The following is a 20803-nucleotide window of genomic DNA, read 5'->3' as shown; positions in this document are numbered from 1 at the left end:
CTCACCTGGCTCAGCACTGGGGCCAGTCCTGGGTCACATCTCCATCAGTGGTCTGGCTGAGGCGGGTGGGACAGCCCCAGCAAGATTGGATCTCAGGAGAAACATCACTGAAAGGGCCATCATCAGTGGTGGAGCCAGCATCCCAGAGTGTGGATGTGGCCCTTGGGGACAGGGCTGTGGTGGCTTTGGCAGTGCTGGGTAACGGTTGGACTGGGTGATCCCAAAGGTCTTTGCCAACCTAAACAATTCCATCATTCCATGTTTGGGTTCCATGAGTGTGACCGTCTTCACAGGGGTCTGAGGAGGAGGGAAGAGACGAGGATCTGACTCCATGTTTCAGAAGGCTTGATTTATTATTTTATGATATATATTATATTAAAACTATACTAAAAGAATAGAAGAATGGATTTCATTAGAAGGCTAGCTGAGAATAGAAAAAGAAGGAATGATAACAAAGGTTTGTGGCTCGGACTCTCTGTCCGAGCCAGCTGGGCTGTGATTGGCCATTAATTAGAAACAACCAATCACAGATGCACCTGTTGCATTCCACAGCAGCAGATAACCATTGTTTACATTTTGTTCCTGAGGCCTCTCGGCTTCTCCGGAGGAAAAATCCTAAGGAAAGGATTTTTCATAAAAGATGTCTGTGACATACCAGCGCTGCAGCAGGAGCTGCCTTGTTGTTACTCACGTGGCTGCTGCCTCAACAAGCACAAAGCAGCTCTCTCTGTCATTCTCACGACAAAAAATAAATTTATTCTGGTGAAAAAATTAATTTATTCTTTTCATATATACCCCTCTTTTCTTCCCCATTTGCCCAGGAATATCAAACAATCCTATTCAGTAAAACCAGACACACAAATTTGCTGTAATTAATGCAAATGGATTTTACTGAATTGTACTTTGAGGAGTTAAAGAGGTGGGACACTCTTCAGCTCTGTCCCCTACCCTGATGTTTTATTGTGACAGGACAAGTTTCCTCAATGCCACATTTCTACCTCATAAAAATGGCATCACCAGAAAATTAGGAATGTCCTGCAAGAAAAACAAATCAATAAAATAATTTAGTGTAAAATTGAGTGTTTTTGTGTTTCTGTGACTCGCAGGAGCTGCAGCTGTGCTGTGCTGGGTTCAGGGTTTGGCTGCACCCGCCAGGGCTCCAGGAAAGAGCAGATCCTGCTGGAGCAGGGAGCATGGGCATGTTTTGGAGTCACTCCCTGCAGGGGCTGTTCAGCAGGTACAGGAGGCCAACAGTGGCACTGAGTCAAAATAGAGGCTGCAGAGATATTACAGAGCTGACTGCACCTGGTGTAGAGGAAAATAAAGATGTCAGTGCCCTCCCCTTTCCCCATCACTTGTCTCATATTTCTGAGATACAGGTGTGTGGTTACTGAGTAAACAGAGCAAAGATTTTTCTTCCAGGCTAATAAGCTGCATGTTTTGGTTTGGGGTTTGGTTTTTTTTTTTTTCTCTTACAGTATCTGTGCCAAATTACAAAAGCTTACAGTGTGAACTCCTGCACTTCCACACCCCCTGTGCTCACTTTGGTTTCTGAGCCAGGGTTCAGTCAGAGCCTGCCTCTCTGGCAGCTCTGCCTCAGCCTTGTCTGAATTTATTTCAGAAATTTATTTTTGTCTTGTCCGTGCACCGTGTAATCCACCAACAGTCAGAGCATCTCAAATGAACAGATAATGCATGAGCATGAAATTGCTGCTTGTTTTTACTGCCCCATCCACCAATCTGTTGTGACTGTCCAGGTAGCTCTGCCTGTGATCATTGATTTTTGCCAATAATTAGAGGGGGGAAAACTGCCCTATCTACACCCTAAAAGTCCTCAGAACGAATCCTGCTGACGTTGCTATCTGCCACAGGGCGATAAAAACATAACACTGAAGGAATCACAAAGGTTATTGTGGGTTATTTCCATGGAATCTTGCGGGACTGCTCTTTGCGCTGTGCCAGCTGCAGCTCTCAGTGCCACAGGAGCCTTTGCTGGGGTCTTAGGAGAAGAGCAAAGCCCAGGTGTGAGGAGGCTGCCCCTGTCCAGCTGTGCTCCCTGGATGCACACAGGTGATTGATGAGCGCAGCTTTCATGTAGCAGCAATGCCATTGCCAGAGGGAAGAGCAAGGAGGGGAGCTCAGGCTCCCTTGGGGTGACAGAGTAAAGAAAGAGGATCCTTTTTCAGCTTTCTGGCAAGTCTCATCAGGAGAGTCCTGGAGCGAAAAAGGGAAATGTGCCTTTGCTTTTGCAGTCACTGAACTGCCCCAGAATAACCAGCACTCACTAAAGTCCTCCCAAGAGAAAACTGGGAATGCTGGTGCAGCTGACTGGAACACTCTGCACACACCCTGCTGGTCTCACATTGTGCAATTCCATAAAAATGTACTTTATTTTCATGGGCAACCCTGACCACTTCTCCTTGTGCTTGATGGAAAGGAGTAGGATCAGCAGAATTACTGAAATTGGGTTTCTGAACTGGGAAATGACTGAAATTTCCTTCCAAAGAATGGAAAGTCCTAGGTGGGGAAAACTTGGGATTGCTCTACTCTTCATGGACTGGACAGGGATCAAGGGAAGTGAGGAAATTCCTGAAATTTTTCCATTTCATTCCTGGAAAATGAAATTTCTGGATTTCATTCCTGAAATCCAGATGATTTCAGGGTGATTTCAGGACCTGAAATCATCTGAATGGTATAAACTGGGAGCAGGGTAGTTTCTGATGGTCTAACTAATTCAAGTTAATATTTCAGGTGCAGTGGCAACTAAAAGTAGTTGTGATTCATTGTTAGATCACAAATACTTCACACAGGCATCCAACATCTGAGCCTTGAAGCAGTTGAATCTGGTCTGATTCATAAAAATAAATGTGTTGAACCCTTGAATTAAACATGCTGTTCCTTCTCTATTTTCAAGTTCATTTGGTTCTGCTGTTTTGATTTTTTTTTTCCCTTTTGGGCAATTTTCATAAATTTTATGAAATGTACGACTCTGCTGCCCTGCATTGCTTTTGAGAAGTGTTCCCTTGTTCTATTCCTTTTTAAGGGAATTTTCCAAGGAAAATCAACACCAGCCCAGGTGCTTGGCCTGGATTTGGGGACCCTGGGCATGGCCTGGTGCAGGAGGTGACACCTGGGGAGGGAACCTGCACCTCCTGCATGGTTTCGGTGTCTTAATATGATTAAAGGATAAATAATACTAAATGTTTCCTTAATAGGAGAAAATACCCAGCATTGACAGTAGTGATTAAGTTCCATTAAACAGTTGTTAGTTTGGACACCAGGTGATTAGTACATCCAAACCACTTCATTTCCAGACTTTGGCACCTTGCTTATTACTAACTCAAGCCATAAAGTTCAGTGAATCAAGTTGTAAATAGTTTTATTGGTCCCATGTTGGAAAAAAAAAAAAAAAAATTGAGGGTTGTGAAATTCCTGGGTGATTTCAAGTTAGGTATTTCTTAAGTCCTTGTGTTTCTGCTTTCTGTTCTTTAGTTATTCATCATTGCAGAGGATTTAAACTCTGTTTCTGCTTTGGCAAGCACTAAACCCAGTGGGCTAGTTGAGAGCAGAGGGTTGTATTCCTAAAATAAAATAAACCAAATGGAGAGAGGGCTGGAGATGCACCCAGCTGCCAACAAGCCATAGTTACCCAAGGGAGGAATTCCCTCAAGGACACCAGAGGAACAGCTTTTACAGCTCCTGGAGAAAGGTCCACAGTCACCCACATGCTCCTAATTACTGAATAAAACACAGAACCTCATGTTTCTGTTTGTTTGCTGAAAATAATTCTCACCTTTTTTGAGGATTATTTCATGTCCATTTTATGAAAAGGTGTCCTTCCAAGTAGTTTTTTGTTTATTTACTTTTATTTTTAATGAAAGTTTAGGAATTGAGTTGTATGTCCTGACACATTTCAAGATGTCAGTGCTACGCAACAAGGCTCATTTTAATACCTCTTAAGTGACTGGGAGCAAATTTTTGGTTTCTCCAAAGCAATTTGAGGATTAGAAAGATGTGCTGGCTTCATCCTGGTTTAGCTTTCAAATTGCCATGTGTCCTGTTAAGTCTGTTTATGATTTCAGTGACCCTTGCATCACTCCCATGCCACTTTACAAATTGCTGCCGAGGTGTTTATGGCCAGCTTTCTTTCCCAAATGTAAGCAATTTTTTTTTTTTTTTCCAGGAGCCTGCCCAGAAACCATCAGCTTTTATGGTGTGGTCATAGAAATGGTGTGTTTTTAGCAGGGCAAGGCCTCCCTGCTCCCTCAGAGTGCATGTGTGTGCCTGCAGAAGCTGTGTGTGTGTGTGTGTGCAAGGCAAGGCAGGACAGCTCCATAACTTCAGGGAGAATCAGGAGGTGACTCCGAGTCACCCACTTACTCACTGCTGGAAACCTGTGTTTTGTGGTTTTGCACAGGAGTTTTTTAGGCCAAGGCAGGCAAAAAAAAAAAAAAAAAAGACACAGGTCCCCTCCTCGTTACCAAATTTATCACTTGTGGAAAAGCAAACTTGGTGTCAGCTGGGAGGTGAGGAGCTGCAGTGGGAATCCCAGCTGAGCGCAGCAGGTGCTGAGCTGGCAGTTTCACAGCAGATTGTGAAATTTGATCTCACAATGGGAAATGGAGCCACTCCTTGAGGGCAATATCTGGAAACATAATGGGGAACCACCCTTCAAAGGTGATCCGGGTAATAATGGGGCTTAGAAACACTTTCTACCTGCTTTGCTTAGAAAATTATGAAAATTTTTAATAGTGTTACTGGTTTTTGCACAAGCACACTATATTTAGCTGTACCTGGACTGGTCCTGAGCTCAGACACACCCAAGGCACTAAACTGCCCAGTGCCACCATCACTGCAAGGTGGAAACTGGTCATGGAATTCTCAGTTCTCCTTGTGTCCTGTTCTTCTCTTCTCTTCTCTTCTCTTCTCTTCTCTTCTCTTCTCTTCTCTTCTCTTCTCTTCTCTTCTCTTCTCTTCTCTTCTCTTCTCTTCTCTTCTCTCTTCTCTTCTCTCTTCTCTTCTCTTCTCTTCTCTTCTCTTCTCTTCTCTTCTCTTCTCTTCTCTTCTCTTCTCTTCTCTTCTCTTCTCTTCTCTTCTCTTCTCTTCTCTTCTCTCTTCTCTCTTCTCTCTTCTCTCTTCTCTCTTCTCTCTTCTCTCTTCTCTCTTCTCTCTTCTCTCTTCTCTTTCTCTTTCTCTTTCCCTTTCTCTTCTCTTTTCTCTTCCTCTTCTCTCCTCCAGATTTTCACCCCTATTTTTTCTGGAATTTGGGTATTTTTACACCCTCTGAGTAACTTCCACCGCAGATAAATCTGGTAAATCTGTGCTCAGCCATGCTAATGAAGGTGGAACACCCAGCATTAATGCATTGGCCCCATGACACTCTCTGCTACTTGATGTCTCCCTCCTTTCTTCTTGAGATTGGCATGAAGATTGCACCTGTGCTCCTGCAGGTACTTTATGCACACCACAGCCTCTGAATAATGTAGACTAATAGAAAAGACTTCAAAGAACCATAACAGAGTTTTAAAAGGGCTGGAAGGAGAGGCCAATGGGAAATGTTATAAGAATTCCACCTTTCCTGCTTAGCTAAGCAGTAATTTGGGAGCACATGTAAAGTCTACAAGAGAATTTCAAAGAAAACAAAAAGCAAACAAAAGCAGAGCACACTGCCCTGATGCTGGAGACAAAGGGAAGGGCTCTCAGCAAATCATCTGCTCCAGTCTGGCATTTTTAAGTCCTCAGACCGAGGGTGAGCAGAGTAATGAAAATATTTAGAGAGGTTTGGGTGTTATTTGGTAGAGGTAAAAGCAAAGGGAAAGGAGAGTGGCGTAGCAGTGACCTGAGCAAGTCATTATGTGATTGAAATCTGTTACCCAGGAGCTCATTAGCAACAGAGAACAAATGCCTTTCCTTCTGGAGCTGTGGATATTCTGCTGGATCTCTATCTCACATCAAATTAAAACTCCGTCAAAGCCACAGGAGGATTCACACCAAGCTGTTCTTTCCAAGACAGAGATTTCCACAGCCACTGGAACCATCAGTGCTGAGGAGTTAATGACCAGCAGACACCAGAATTATCTGGATATTTGGAATTGGAAAAAAACTGCAGCAAGTCAGTGAATTTGGACATTTTCTGAATCAAAAAATTCACTTCACACTGCCCTCATCTCCTAATAATTAGGGTTAATAATTTTTTTTTCTTTCTCTCTAATAATTAGAGAAAGAAGAAAGAAAGATTTTGAGGAGAACATAGTGCTTTACAGTGAAATTCCCTCATTTCCACTCTCATGGGACCAGCGTGGAGATCCCACCGGAGTGGGATTTCAGAAATGCCCTTTGTGCACAATTGAAGCAGGAAACAACAGAACAAAGGTTTCAGAGCAAACTTCAGGGGCACACATTGAGCAACTGCTCTGCCTGAACCCAACCTCATTCATGGCACCAAGATCGTTTTGGCAAAGTGCTTTTGGACATTTTTCAGTTTGGTCATTAGGAATTTATCTGCTACTGAAAGTTAGCTCCAGCAGAGTAGGGGTGAGATATGGAACAGGATTACATAATAGGCTTTTACAAGGGAAAATCTTGGGCTGCACAGTCCAAGAAAATTTGACTCAGTAATAATAACAACATAATTACTACTTTAAAGATAAGAGAAAATCAACTATGCTGATTTCTCTGATTATTTAAAGATATTGTAAGTGAGAACATGGACAAGCAGTTGTTACCTGGAAGACAGCAGCAGTGATTTATAATTAAAAAAAAAACAACTCTAGAACACAGGGGTACATTAAAAAAAACCCTTTAATTCAATCATACATATTTTAGAACACTGGAATTCTCTCCTTTTCAAGGAAATGTCTTACCATGAACTTGCACGCTGTAATCTGACATAAATAACACCAGGGATGGATGTTCTGGGAGAAAATTAATCTTTTACATTCCAAGCAAGGGGACTGCAAATAAATATCTTTCAAACTAGGAGGGGCTGACAGTGCTTTTTCTGTGACCACACAACACACAGCTTGCTGTCAGTGCCCACAGAGTATAAAACACCTTGAACATTTACACACACAAACAGGTGGAGAGCTGTGAACAAAATGAGGAGCTCAGAGTCTCTCTCCTTCCTTTTCCCTATTCACACCTCTCTCTTTTTTTCTTGCTGCAGATTTCACACTTACTGGAAAAGCACTGGGGGCAAACACCCCTGCAGAGGCAGAAAACCTAAAGGTGGGAGGGCTGGGAAGCCAAAAATCACCTCATCCTCCTGCTGGGGTGACAGAACCCAACAGCAACCAGGCAATTTCACTGCTGTTACCCACTGGGAGGATTTTGCTTGTCCTTTTGCACAGAACAGGCTTTTCTCTAAAGCTCTGTGCGTGAGAGCCCTGCTCTCCTTGCAGCTCTGACAGGAGCAGTCCTGGCTCTGTCAGCTGCCCAGGTCACAGGCAGGTCCCTGTCCTGTTGGCCCACGAGGGGAAGGTCTGCAGCTGGAACAGGGATGAAGCCCAGGTGTTGATGGCCAGGGTGATGGTCAGAACTCCCAGAATGTTGAGTACAAACCCAGCTTTGGCCTAGAGTTAGAAAAGAGAAGGGTTGTTAGGAGCCCTGAGCACTTTTTTTTTCCTTCCTTGATGGTTAGGATGGTTTGCACGGTTTGGTTTTCTCTTTGGTGTGTTTTTTCCACCAAACTATATTTAAGTTGGTTTTCTTCACAAATATAATTTGTATAAAGGGAAAGGTTTCCATTGGATAAAACTCTTAAAACTAGAAGTCACCAAATCCTTTTAATCCACTTCTCTTCTGACCTGGTATTTCTCCCTAATGTTACTTCAGGTTTCTTCTTGGATCAGCATTAATGCATTGGCCCCACGTTAGAAGTTATGGAAGTTCTCAAGAGACATGGCACTGCTACCCTTGCACCTTTAGTGACTTCTTGAGGCATCAGGGCACCCAGTGACACGTGCCAGGCTGTTCCCTGTCCCTGCAGAAGGACAGCCCAGGTGACAGGGCCCTTGGACACCCTCCTGCTCTACGTTTGGGTTTTTCCAAGCAGTTAGACATTGACAGCTCTTATTATAAAGTCTTCAAGAGGCCCTGGCTGTTCTTTAAAGGCTCATTAGCACCTTTCTAAGATCCTCAGAGTGTATTAAAGACAGTGTGACCCTTTATTAATGCACACACATCTTCTTTTCACTTGACATAAGCCAGGCACACTGACTTTTCTAACTCTCCAAGAAGAACCATCACCAGGAAAAGGAAAGATCAAACCTAGGGGTGAAAATTCTGGAAAAAAAAGTGTTGTTATTCTTTTTTTTTTCCTCACCATATCAATAACCCTGAGCTGTCCATAGGAGAAGACAATGGCATTGGGAGGAGTTGCCACGGGGAGCATGAAGGCCAGAGATGCAGAGAGTGTGCAGGGCAGCATGACATAGAGAGGGTTGAGGCAAATTGCTTCAGCCTGTGCACAAAAAGAGAGCAGAGATGATGGGTTTGACACCCAGAAATGCACAGAAATCTGGTTGTATTTGTCCATGTCAGAAAGCTCATTCTTCCCCAAACACTGCAGCCACTCATGTTTTGCTGCTGCTTCAGACACTTCCAGCATCTTTCCGCAGCAAATGCAAGAATTGATTTTGTGGTCAGGGCTTTGTATAAATGGATAAATAATGCTTATATTCAGCTCTAAACCCTGGCTTTGAGTTGGTTAAGGACAAAATTAAAGCACCAGGGGAGGCAGGTGAAGCTCTGGAGGTGAGAGCTTTGGTTTAGGGGCTGTGGCCTATGCAAAAAGATTTTGGAGGAGCTCATTCCAGTTTCTGTCTGGAACCAGCTTTTCAGTTTGCAGAACTCTGTCTGCCCCAGCGACAGGAATCTCCTGTGGAAATGCAGAAGTCTGAATTAGGTCATGCTACCACCTTCAGAGACTTCTGCAAGGCCTTGGTGGGGGTGAAATACAGTCATGGAATGTTGCAGGCAAGGAAATGCTGCTGCTGCTGCTGTCTCTGTGCAGAACAAATTGGAAAAAACAAGTGCAGCTGGCAGTGACCTCATGTTTAGGCCAGAAGGCAAAGGGAATTGAATCCCTTTGCTTTTCCCCAGCAATGGTTTCAGAAAGGTTGAACTAAGCACGGTGTGTGTTCCTGTGTGCACACACAGATTTTTGTTTCAGGTCTGGTAGCCCTGATGGGATACAGCAGCCACTGCTTGGCTTTGCCAGACAGTTCATTTGGGCAGCTGAGGAGCTAAAAACTGTCCTTATAAGAATATTTTGACGTGCTGGGACTCACCATAGAAGCCAGAATGGGGAGGAAGAGGGTGGTGGTGGCCACGTTGCTGGTGCACTCGGTGAAGGTGGCGATGAGGAGGCACAGGAGGAAGGCAATGGCTGGGGGAGGGATGCTCTGCAGAGGGGTCAGCTTGGTGCCCAGCCATGCAGACAGACCAGATTCCTGCAGCAGAGCAGAGAGGGATGCCCGGTTGGAGGGGGAAGACCCACATCAGTGTTCTGGGGCAGTTCTCATGCCAGTTCAGCCCTCCCTTCTCAGAGCAGTTCTCATGCAAACTGCAGGAAAACACAGCCAGTGCTCACAGGCAGGATTGTCCAGTCAGGTAAACAAAAAATCCCCAACATATTTCCCATCCAAGGAATTGGAAGGTAGGAGATCCTGCATTTATAGTGCATTGTTGACAGCAAATAATTATTTCTCTGTTCAGATCATTACTTGTACATGATCAATATCTGAGGTGCTTTTTTATATATAAGCGAAGATATTTGAATTAATTTCCTAAAACATTTTAATATAAATCCTATCAGATGCTGTAGTGATTTAATGTCATTTCATCACATTGTCTGAGATCTTGATAACTGTCTGAATCTTTTCACACCCTTCATCCTTGTCAGTCACTGGGAAGTAGCAGCATTCTCCCTGTCATTCTGGGCTTTCTGCAGCAGCTTTTATGTATTTGCTTAATTATTCTAGGATAAATTAAAGTGATTTCCTAAATATTTCCTTTTCCAAACATGTACTTTTCCATTTTAATGTTGATCTTTGATTTCTAAACTAGTATTTCTAGACACTTGAAGCCTTTTAGAATTTCTTTATTGTCTACAGATTTAATAAATGGATTGTCTGTTCCATCACTTAAATCATTACTGAAAAATAATGCGTGGCACTGGACCTGAAGTTTCTCTAGCAAGCTCTACATTTCTCTTCTAATAGTTGAATTGAAATCCTATTTCCATAAATCCTTGGTTTGAAATACTTTGGAGACCCCTCCTGGGTGAATCAGCTCATCGTTCTGGGCTTCATCAATTACATTTTATTTAAAAGAACCTTTAAGGGGTTTGGGTCAGTTTCTTAATCAGCCAATTTTCTAGAAACACAGCCAATGGTGCTGCCCTGATTGGCACGGTGAGCAAGCAGGATTTAATGCCAGCACTCCAAAGATGGTCCCAGTGCCAGGAGCTGGGCAAAAGGAGCATTTGATGCTCCCGGTGTGCCCTCTTGTGTCCTGGGAGAGCAAGAGGAGCAAGGTGGAAAAGGAAGCAGCCAGGAAAACACAGATCCCAGGTGAGCTGAGGGATGTTACCTCACTGCCTTTGGCCAAGGCAAAGCCCCCTCCCAGCAGGAACACGATGTTCCAGGGCATCTTCTCCTGCACCACCTTCCAGTCCAGCAGGGGTGGAGGGGCCCGGAACTTTGCCCTGCCCCCTGGAACCCAAAACAGAGATTTTGTGAAGCCACAAAAATCCCCAAAGAAAGGGAGAACTTCTTGGTGGGAGGTGGGAGCTTGGTCTGAACTTCAGGAATCCCTTCTGTCAGCAAGCTCTGGAATTATCTCCCAAAGGAAACGCTGGGAGCACCAGCAACGTTGGTTTTAAAACCTGACTTGCAAAAGCTCTAATGAATGATCTGTAGCTGCTCCAAGAAGCTCAGTAGGAGGCAGGGAAGGGTGAGTTAAAGGTGTGGCAGCAGCCCTGTGTGTTTCTGTTAAGTTTTGTGTTCTCTCCTGGAGATTCCAGCTTGGAATCCTTTACAAATGGGAATAACAGGGGCAGGAACACTGCTGGGATAAGAGTTTCCTAATTAGTTGATGAGTTCCTGATTTGTTGATGAGTTCCTGACTAGTTGATAAATTTCCTAAGAAAATGATGAGAAACAGAATTTTATGCAATATGTGCTTTGCCAAACCTAAAGCACACAGCTGGAAGAGCACTTTGAAGTGTTACTTGATATTTGAAAGTTCCTTTGTGAACCCAAAATGTGTACATTCCCCACACACCTATTCAGACAGCAGATTTTTGGTGCTTCAGTGACTCACCTGTTTGCTCTTGGTCTCTGTCCTGGTTGGAAAAGCCAGAAGGGAGGATGAAGAGCAACACTGAGATGAAGAGGGAGACTGTAGCATCAGTGACATAGCTGCAGGAGAGCAGGCAGGAGTTTAGGTAGTTGGGTATATTAGAATATTAGCTGTGATTTCAGCTGGATAAAATCCAGCCTGTTCCATTTTTATTCCAAGTGAGGAGGAGAAGAGGCACTACCTTGTGTTATCTTTGTTGAAGAGAACTGTTGCCCAGCCTGGGATGAACCCAGGTTCTCTTGTAAACCACAGCACCACCAGGAGAACAAAGAGGATTGAAACTTCTATTTCTGCAAAGCTCATTTTGCCCAGTTTCTTGCTCTCTTCCTTGATGATTTCATAGGCCTGTTTCTCCTTAGCCTTGGCAGCAGGACTGGCACCACAACCAAAATTCTCCTTAAAACTGGAAGAAAATGGATCAGAAAATGTCAGAGAAATTTGCCAGGTATCCAGAGAGTTAAGAATCCAAATTTTATACGTAATCATAACGTCTTTATATGCATTTATATATGAATATTGAAATTAAATATATTATAATTTGCAACACAGTGAGTAGGAGCTGCATGTCTTGACAAGATGATCAGAAAGACAAGATGATCTTGTCCCTAAAAGCTCATTACTTAAATGTAAAGAAGTGAGATATATGGGCATGTGAGGAAAAAAATACAGAATCACAGTATGGTTTGTGTTAGAAGAGACTCTAAATTCCATTTCATTCCAATGAATGGGCAGGGACACCTTCCACTAGACCAGGACAACGTTAATGTGATTGACAAGGCTGTTTGATCACTTTACTGGGAAGTAAAGAGTTGCCAAGCTTTCTAAAATGAGAGAAAATGAGAATTTTAAAGGAGGAATTTGAAGGTGAAAATACCATTTCAGGTGTTACAGCACTCTTTCCATGTAACACGAGGGAAGTTGGGGTAACACAGACATGAAAAGCTGAGTATTAAACAGGCAGGAAATGCAGGCTGGTTGTGTGGGGTGATCTGCTCCAGAACCAGCCCAGAACTAATCCTCCAGGTCTGAAGCAACCCTGGTCACAAAGGCATTTACAGCTCTCTGCAGAAATCAATTTCCTGCTTTGGAGCACAGCAATCTCCTAGGACATGACAGCAATGCTGCAGAACAGGTCACGTTCACTCACAGCTCCCTGTTCTCATCTACAGAGTACATTTAGCTGGGATTCAATCAGATTCCTCAAAGGAAAACTGCACAATTTTAACAGGCACCAAGAGTGTGTTCTGGTCTCTGTTGTGTGTCAGGACTTTGCCACCTGCTGTGGGATTTTTCTCATCAATAAAAGGGTCACTGGTGCTGAACAAGTGCTGATCAAAGCCCCCCAGGTGCAGGGGCTCAGGGTACTCACTTGAAGCCCAAGTACAGGATCTGCAGCCACATCCAGGCCAAAATCAGCAGCACCAACATGGTGGGGAAGGCAAAGGAGAACCAGGAGGCAAAGTTGATGATGCCACCATTGTCTTGATAGAGGCTGGAAAATGCAGGTGGCTGTTAGCATCCAAAACCCCACACTCTCTTCTGTCCTTCACTAATGAGCCAGAGAAGGGGAGGTTCTGTGGGGCCCATTAGGGAAGAGAAGCTCCCAGGAAAGGGACCAAAGTGACATTTTCCTTCTCCGTGCTGCCTGGGAGTCAGCTGGAGCAGAATGCTGCAGTTTGGGGGGTGTTTAATCCCAGACTTACTCATTAACTTGTCCTTGCAGCACCAGATTTGGGGTTGTCCCAGTCAGAGTGGCAATCCCTCCAATGCTGGATGAGTAACAAATACAGAGGGACATTCCCTTGGACAGCTTCAAGTGTTTCTTCTCAAGCGCTTCATTTCTCTTTCTCTCTTCCTCAACTATCAGGACATGAGAATTACCTAGATCCCAAGGAACAAAAGAGCTGCAGGAGCTATGTGGGACAGGAAAAGGCCTTGGGCCTGCAGAATTTAATGTTTCAAGGCTAGGACACTGGATTCAAAGCTGAATGAGCCAAAGTTCCTCCTTTGAAGGCTGGCATTGTTAATTTTTTGATCTTCTGCCCATTTTCACTGGTTGTCTTGACACAGAGCAGTTTTTCAGAGGGGAATTTGAAATGTGTGCTAAAGTTTGACACTTCCTTGTGAATGAGGGCAATGTCTGAACTGTACATGGAGGGGAGTGAGGCAAAAATTCAGGGAATTGTAACAGTGTTGGAGGAGCTGGGCTAAGAGGAACTTTTTCTGCACCAGCACCTGTCTGCTGGCACTGAGATTTATGTTCAGAAACACTGGAATTGCCTCAAAAATGGGGAGAGGGCAAGACAGCTGGTGAAGAGATATTGCTGCTTGATTGTGTACCTTTGGATTAGAAAGACCTTTTTAATCCCTAACCTTCCAGCTGGAAATAGGCCAGAAATTTTGCCTTGGGAATTCCCTATGATATGATAAGTTACACAGTAGATAATAATTGAACAAACATAAATATGCAGGGAAATGGAAAGCCTGATATAAAGGCTTCCCCTAGTGGAGAATTTGTACTTTTTGTCCGTTTGTTGAGTGGTTGTTACCTTTTTGTATTTTTGATTTAACTTCAGCCAATCCAGAATAATAATAACAATAATAAAATATTATCCATAATAATAATAACAATAATAAAAATTGTGGTTCTGTCTGGTTCATGGAAGAGCCTCATCAGGGCTGTGTGGTGCAGTCAGGATGCTTTGGGGACAGTTTTCTTTTAGGATTTACTAGGAACTGCTACAACAGAAGAAAGGTCATCCTCCATCACCCTCAAGAAAAAACCACCCCCAACCCATTCACCTTTTTCCTCTGGCTCTTTGAAGCTGTCAGGTGACTTTTCCTGCAGCTCAAAGGCTTTGTTGCTGTGTTCAGACACCTGGCCAGTGGTGCCAGACTCTGCTTCTGACTTGTGCAGCTGCTCCATCACGGCCTGGGCGATGGGGACCATCATGGCAGTGGTGGCTGTGTTGCTGATCCACATGGACAGGAAAGCTGTCACCACCATGAAACCCATCAGGAGCCTGAAATAAGAAGGTTTGGAAAAGCTGGATCAGAACCCAGCCCTGGGATGCTCTTTGTTTTTTTTATTTCAAAGAGTCAGCTCCAAATGCTGGGTTTGGAGAGTGCTCAGCAATCCCCACCCAGCATTTCCTCCTGCCCTGGTGTGCTTTGTGAGCGACCCAGTTAAGATTTAACATCAATTTCTCTTTTTCAACCAATTTTTTGACATTCCTATGGCTAAGGAAGTGGAAGCTGGTAGGTTGGAGCAAGCAGTTCATCCAGTCAGATCCTGCTTATCCCACATCCTTCAGAGGAAGACATTTCTCAATAGCACATGTCAATGCATTATAATAGATTTTGAAGAGGGATTGCAAGCTGAATTTGATCCCAAATGGCAATCGGTTTAAGCCATAAGGAAGATGATCTCTTCTTTTTTTTTCTCATGTTATTTTATCCCACCTCTGTTATTTAAGATTTTCTTCTGACTCATCTAAAATTCTAATCCTCGTTTCAGTATTACTCTGTTATTTGTCTCAAAATTATTCTTTAGATGAGATGTAGATTATATATGAGATGAAAAGGGGTTTATCTTGTATGCATTTTTATTCTATTGCTTTGTAATTTCCTTCAGTATTCCCTCTTCTTATGAGCTGAAACTGATTAAACAGGGTGGTGTAACCTGTGCATAGCTTAAAGTTCTAGTCTGGAAAACATTTGTTGTTTTCCAAACAAGCATCCTCATATTTTCTCTTCTCTGTGCAGTCAGCAACAGGCAGAGAGTCCACGTTCTCTGTGCTCCAGCTGTGGTTTTTCCTGACGGTCCAGGAAAAACCTCCCTTGCTACTATTTCTCCATCTAAAAGCCTTTTGGAATAAAATAAAATAAAAAAAATAAAAAAAAAATAAAATAAAAAAAAAAAAAATAATAAAATAAAGACACACCAGGTGTGTAACACCTCAACATTTGCAAGGTTTGCCCAGGCACTAACTCGCTTGGGCTGCAGGAAAGCATTTGCAGGGAAAGATTTGCAGATTCCCATCAGAGATGGGGTCTAATGCCATAAAATCCTTCCTCCCACAGCATTTCCACCCCTGTCACTCACAGGGCTGGCCTGACACCCGTGATCAGCAGGACCCTCAGAGCCACTCGCTTGTGCAGGTTCCAGGTCTCGATGGCAATGGCCATCACCAGGCCTCCCAAAAAGAGCATGTTGGTGTCCTTCAGGTACTCCTGACACACCTGTGAGGTGGGAGAGGGGAGAGGGAAGAGTCACAAGAGAGGGGGACGTTTTCTGAGGGAGTTTATTCCAAAGGCATTAGCAGGGAGTAACTCTGGGTTGCATCTGAATGGGGAATTTGCTTTGATTTCAGATTAGCAGCTCCACTCAGAGCTCACTCTGGGCTCATGCATGTTCTAGTTCATGGAGAAGACAGAGAATAATAAGAATAAAGTTAAAATAAAATAATACTGTCAATAACATAAATATAATGATGGCCATCATATAATCCTGGGGAACAGCCCCAGAATAAAAGCAGCTGACTGATTAATACATGGAACAAGATCTCTTACTGTGGTTGAATCCATGATATTCATTAGTGGGAACAGCAGGACGGGCAGGAGAGCTGTGACAGCCAAAGGCAGAGCTTCTGTGCACCAGAAAAGTGCCATCAGTATGATCACATAGCCACACAGTGCCTCCTGCCAGGGAAGGGGACAGCAATCAGAACACGCTGAACATGGAACCGGGGCTTCTCCCAAAGCCAAGGCCTCTTAATTGCATTCACTGCCTGATAAAGGGATTAGAGAAAAGGTTATTTCCTGTGCTTCTCTCCCATCTAGCCTCTGATCTATGCAGATCCTAATCAAATGTCAAACTGTGCAGCAATCTCATCAGAACTCTGAGGAGCAGATGAGACCTTCAGCGGGGGCAAAAATAGCACCAGGGGAAAAGAAGCGTGGGTGACTTTGGACCTTTCATGATAAGGGATGGGCAATTACTGAATAGGCTTCTTGATTGTGCTGATGGTGTTATGTTCTGTATTTATGTCCTTGGGTTGTAGAATCAGCTGCTGATCCAGTCAAGGCTTCTCCACCTGTTTTCACACCGGCTTCAGGTCATGGCCCAGGTGAGCCACAGCTAATTTCAGCAGCCTGGTTCCTTGTACTGTAAATACTTTTATAACTTTTCACTGGATTTTTAGCTTAGTAGAGACTTTGAAAGGCTTACTGGTCACAGATCATCTCAGCTTCCACTGACTTTGTCTTGTTTGTTTGAGGAAAGTGAGATTCCCTATTTCATGTCACTCTTTTTCTGAGGAAACCTCGATTTAGTTCTGCTTTGGACAACCACTCCAAATTTCCTGTAAAAATGATTCAGACAGTCCCTGTACATTGAAAAGATTCAAAATTACTTGTCACAACAGTGGCATTTGGTTGGGCTGGGAAAGAATGTCAGAGGAGGTTTTGGTGTCTTCTGTGTTTTGGAACTTGCACAATTGTGGGAGACTCCAAAGCCAAAGGAAGAAAACCATGGATGTGTGGTCTTGGATAAAGGATGTCCATTAAAGTATACTGCTCAGTATGAATGAAACTGCAGTGATGCTTTTGGAGGTTGGATTACGGAGGATTAAAGCAAGGAGCTGGAATAATGGGTGGCAGGATTGAATTTGAGACTCTTGGGAACAGGATCAGGAATTCTGAACGTGGTGTGGAGGTTACAGAGCTGTGAAGGGAAAGGATGAGCAGGGAGCTGAGCAGTCTGGAGGAAGGAAAAGACAGCAATCTAGGTGTGAATTATCAAAGCAGCCAGGCTGAAGAAGTAAGTCTGAGAGATTCCCAAAGATACTAAAATATTCCTTTTTGAGCCTTATTTTTGAATGAGAGCATTAAGAACCTTAATTATTCATTCCAGTGATCACTGAGAGCAATTTGCCCTTTTGACAATCCTTTTTCTCCGTGTTTGTTATTAAAAGACACAGATGGGTGCCTTTTGAGAGGCCCTGGTAGAGCTTTGGGATGTATCTCATGGGCACAGTGCCATTGTCTCCCATCCTGCTGTGAACAGGCTCTCAGGCAAAGCTGGAAAAAGGGTTTTCCCAAAGTCAGACACCCTGTAAGGACTTCTTCTGCCTTTAAGCAAGATTTTTAGCATTGTTTACCCTCTATTATAATAGCTCAGTGTCCAGTGCTATGTCATCTTAGGGCAGGTTAATAGATGAACAGAATAGAAAAAATGTGAAATTCCACCCTGTAGCTGCTGGCTCACACCACCAGCTTTTCCTGCTCAGCAGTGGCACAGTGCACAATTTAACCCCAAAAACCCCTTCTCAAAGGTTTCCTTAAGTGGCAAAGGGAAAGATCCTGGACGTTTTCTACTTTTGCCTTGTTGCTGACTGCATAGAAGCCAGAGTCAGTCATTTTCAGTGAGCAACTGAACCAAGACTGCCAAATCACTCCACTGGTAACTCCAAGGACTCACTGTATGTAACAATGTGAATGAGTTTGAACTCATGACCTCAGGACAAAAAACAAAAATCACTCTCTGTCTCCTTAGAACTTAGAACTTTCCTGATCCTGATCTCTTTTCACTTCAGCGACTCCTTTGCCTACTGAACGTTAACCAGCAAAAAAAAAGTACTTCTTATTTTTCTTGTGTTTTTTTTTTTTTTTTTTTTTTTCTTTTTTTTTTTTTTTTTTTAACTTCCTGGTGAGATTTTAAGTAATAATTTAAACTATTTTATTTACCTAGTGAGGGAATGAGAGCTGACCAGCTGCCACACTCAGAGCTGAGTTAGGGAGGGAAGAGGAGAATGGAACTTGGAGAAGGAGTCTAAAGTGGGAATCAGCAGGAACTGGGAGGCAGAGACCAGATGGAAGAGTGAGGATTTGCTGTCCAAAGAGGAGTGACAGGAGGGGCAGTCTGGGATGAGCTATTTCGTGGTGCTGGGGTTGTAATAAGAGAGCAGAGATCAGATCTTTCTGCATGAAGAGGTTGGGAGTGCAAGAAACAGTGGAGAAGCAGCGGAAGACTGGGAGTCTGTCAGCTCACAGCTCTCTCTTTAAATGATCAATACCCCAGAAATACCAACTCAGGTATTGCAGCTCCTGAGTCAACTTTCCCCGAAGGAGCCCTAAGCCAGGTGTCTTCCAGAACTTGGTGTTTTAAATTTAAAATTTAAAATTTGGGAGGATTCTTACAGAAATAAGTTAAAGCAAGACTGAAATGCATGTTATTTTCCTTTATGTATCAGAATGCCTTGTCTGTCTAAAAATGCCTCTTCTAAGCAGCAGTGACAACAAGGAAAAAAATACAAGAAGATGTGGACTGAACACTGTTAGAAAATTAAAAGGGGGATTAAAATTGAGCTTTAGGTCCACAGGAATACCTTCAGCATGGAAAGTCCTTATAGAAAGTCCTTTTCTAAGTCAGCCAGATGCAGAGCAAGAGTCCCAAAATCTCTCTCAGGTCACTGAGTGTTCCTCTAGAAGATGCAATCACAGATGTAGCTCCTCACCCATCTATGCCCCACTGCTGTTTTATTGCCCCAATATACTCAGGAAAAAAAAAAAAAATAAAAAAAGAGATCTCCAAGCAGCAGATGCAGGTGAGAAAGAACCTCTTCCCCCTCGAAAAGAGCAGCTCTGAGACGTGGAGGCTTTGAAACTGAATTTCAAAAATTCCTTACCTTGGTGGGCAGAACCAGGGGCAGAGGGAGGAACACCAGGGGTACCAGGACGATGATCAGGTATTTCCTGCAGGCCAGCACTGCCTGCCAGGAGAAAGCCATGGTGCTGGAGCTGGCCCAGTGCTGAAGGGCCTGGAATCTGCTCTTGGAGCCTATATAAACACCAGGGAATATTAACCATTGACCTCGGGAGATTGGGTGTTGTTTTTGGAACTGTAATCGGAGAAAGAAGGAAGCGAACAAAGAAGGGAGGAGACAGTAAAAGAGTGTCAGAGCAGGAACTTTCTGAAGAGAATCTTGCAGAAACGTGATAAATCTAGCAGAGAATTAATTCCTTGCAGAGCAAGTGAGTTTTTGAAAGCACGATCTACACTTTTAAAAGCATAATATTAATTATTTGCTCTTTAATAATGCCCTTTTTGAATAGGTGCTCTTATTCCTCCTATTAAAAAAAAAGAAACTGCTCCCTCCAAAACAGGTTGAAAAATAATTTCAGTTTTCAAAGAATATGGGGGAACACTGAAAATGGCATCTGTAATGCTCAAATACAGGGATTGGAAACACCAGTGTAAAATGTTATATAAACATAATTGTTTATGATGTTTATGTTTGTTTACTGAGAAATTCACTCTGGGTAGCAAAACCCACTGGGCAGAGCTGCTGTCACCAGGAGCCCAAACCAAGGGGACTTGTCACATCAAGTCCCCAAACAAAAAGGGACTGACAGTCCTTACCTTAGGTCTTAGTGGATTGGGAAACACTTGGCTACAGGAGATCTCTTTGCAGACACTGGGTTATTTTTTTTCCCCCCCACATTTTTGATCTTGCAGCTTTATAAGCACAGCTTTGGGAACTTGCAGGGTGTATTGGTGGTGAGGAAAATTAAGAAGAAAAGGTGCAACAGGGACATTAGCAGTGATTCTTGTCCCAGTTGCAGGCAGCTTCCAAAATGCAAGCTGTGAATCACTAGATTCTATACATTAACAGGAATAGTACTAAACATTTTAATTCCAAAGGGTAATAAATTAATAAAAGTAATAATAGAATAATAATAAAATAAATAAAATCAATTAAGTCCAAAGGGCAATTTCTTATTAATGCCATGTTGATGGCTTTATTAAATCATCCAGGTGCATCCCTCAGATAATGATGATAACATTTCCATTCGATTGCTATAAATTATCTTGGTACTGTTTATAGCTTACTCGAGAGACACAAAGGGAAGCACAGACATTAGGTCATCTGATGTCAGCTCCACAAAAAGCTTCTGCTGTTTCTGCCTCTCCTCCCTTTTCTGCCAGGGCTTGTTTTCTCTCAAGAATGTGCAAATGATGGCAATTCAGCTGCCAGATTTCCAAGCTGGACTTGGGCATGTTGCTCACAACAAACAGCATCACATTTCTTGTGCCAACCCTGAGCTTCAGCATCTCCCCCTTGGTACAAAAAGAATGAGAAAGAGCTTTCAAATTAATTCTGTTCCCCCATATCTTGCATCCATTGAATGTTTAATTACTGACAGCAGCCAACAGCAAGGTCATTTTTCTGCTTTTCACTCTTATACCCTAAGGCTGCAATGAAAATCTAAAAGAACACCTCGTTTTTGTTGGCCTCCAGCTGCAGCCTCACTTATGGAGTGTAAATATACCAATGTGGAAGGGTCTCAGCTGAAGAATTGTGCCTGTCCTTTAAAAGCAGCACCTCCACAGAGATGGTGGCCACTGTCATGTGAGTCACAACACTTTCAAAGACGC

At 43.3% G+C, this 20803-nt stretch overlaps 1 protein-coding gene across 1 annotated transcript; it reads right to left on the bottom strand.

Moving 5' to 3' along the window:
* Positions 1-7439: 7439 nt before the first annotated feature.
* SLC13A2 (solute carrier family 13 member 2) lies at positions 7440-19233 on the bottom strand. Its single transcript, XM_030962635.1, has 12 exons — positions 19053-19233; positions 15937-16065; positions 15470-15606; positions 14167-14387; positions 13068-13245; positions 12734-12856; positions 11546-11767; positions 11326-11423; positions 10594-10715; positions 9291-9452; positions 8324-8461; positions 7440-7571 (listed from the first exon to the last, which is right to left on the bottom strand). The coding sequence occupies exons 1-12, from the start codon at positions 19152-19154 to the stop codon at positions 7440-7442; spliced, it is 1764 nt and encodes a 587-aa protein (XP_030818495.1). The 5' UTR covers positions 19155-19233.
* Between the last annotated feature and the right edge of the window lie 1570 nt (positions 19234-20803).

The sequence above is a fragment of the Camarhynchus parvulus genome, chromosome 19, assembly GCF_901933205.1.
Source record: "Camarhynchus parvulus chromosome 19, STF_HiC, whole genome shotgun sequence".
Taxonomy (NCBI): Eukaryota; Metazoa; Chordata; class Aves; order Passeriformes; family Thraupidae; genus Camarhynchus; species Camarhynchus parvulus.
The sequence above is the reverse complement of the archived record's forward strand: the minus strand, read 5'-3'. Positions and strand labels throughout refer to the sequence as shown.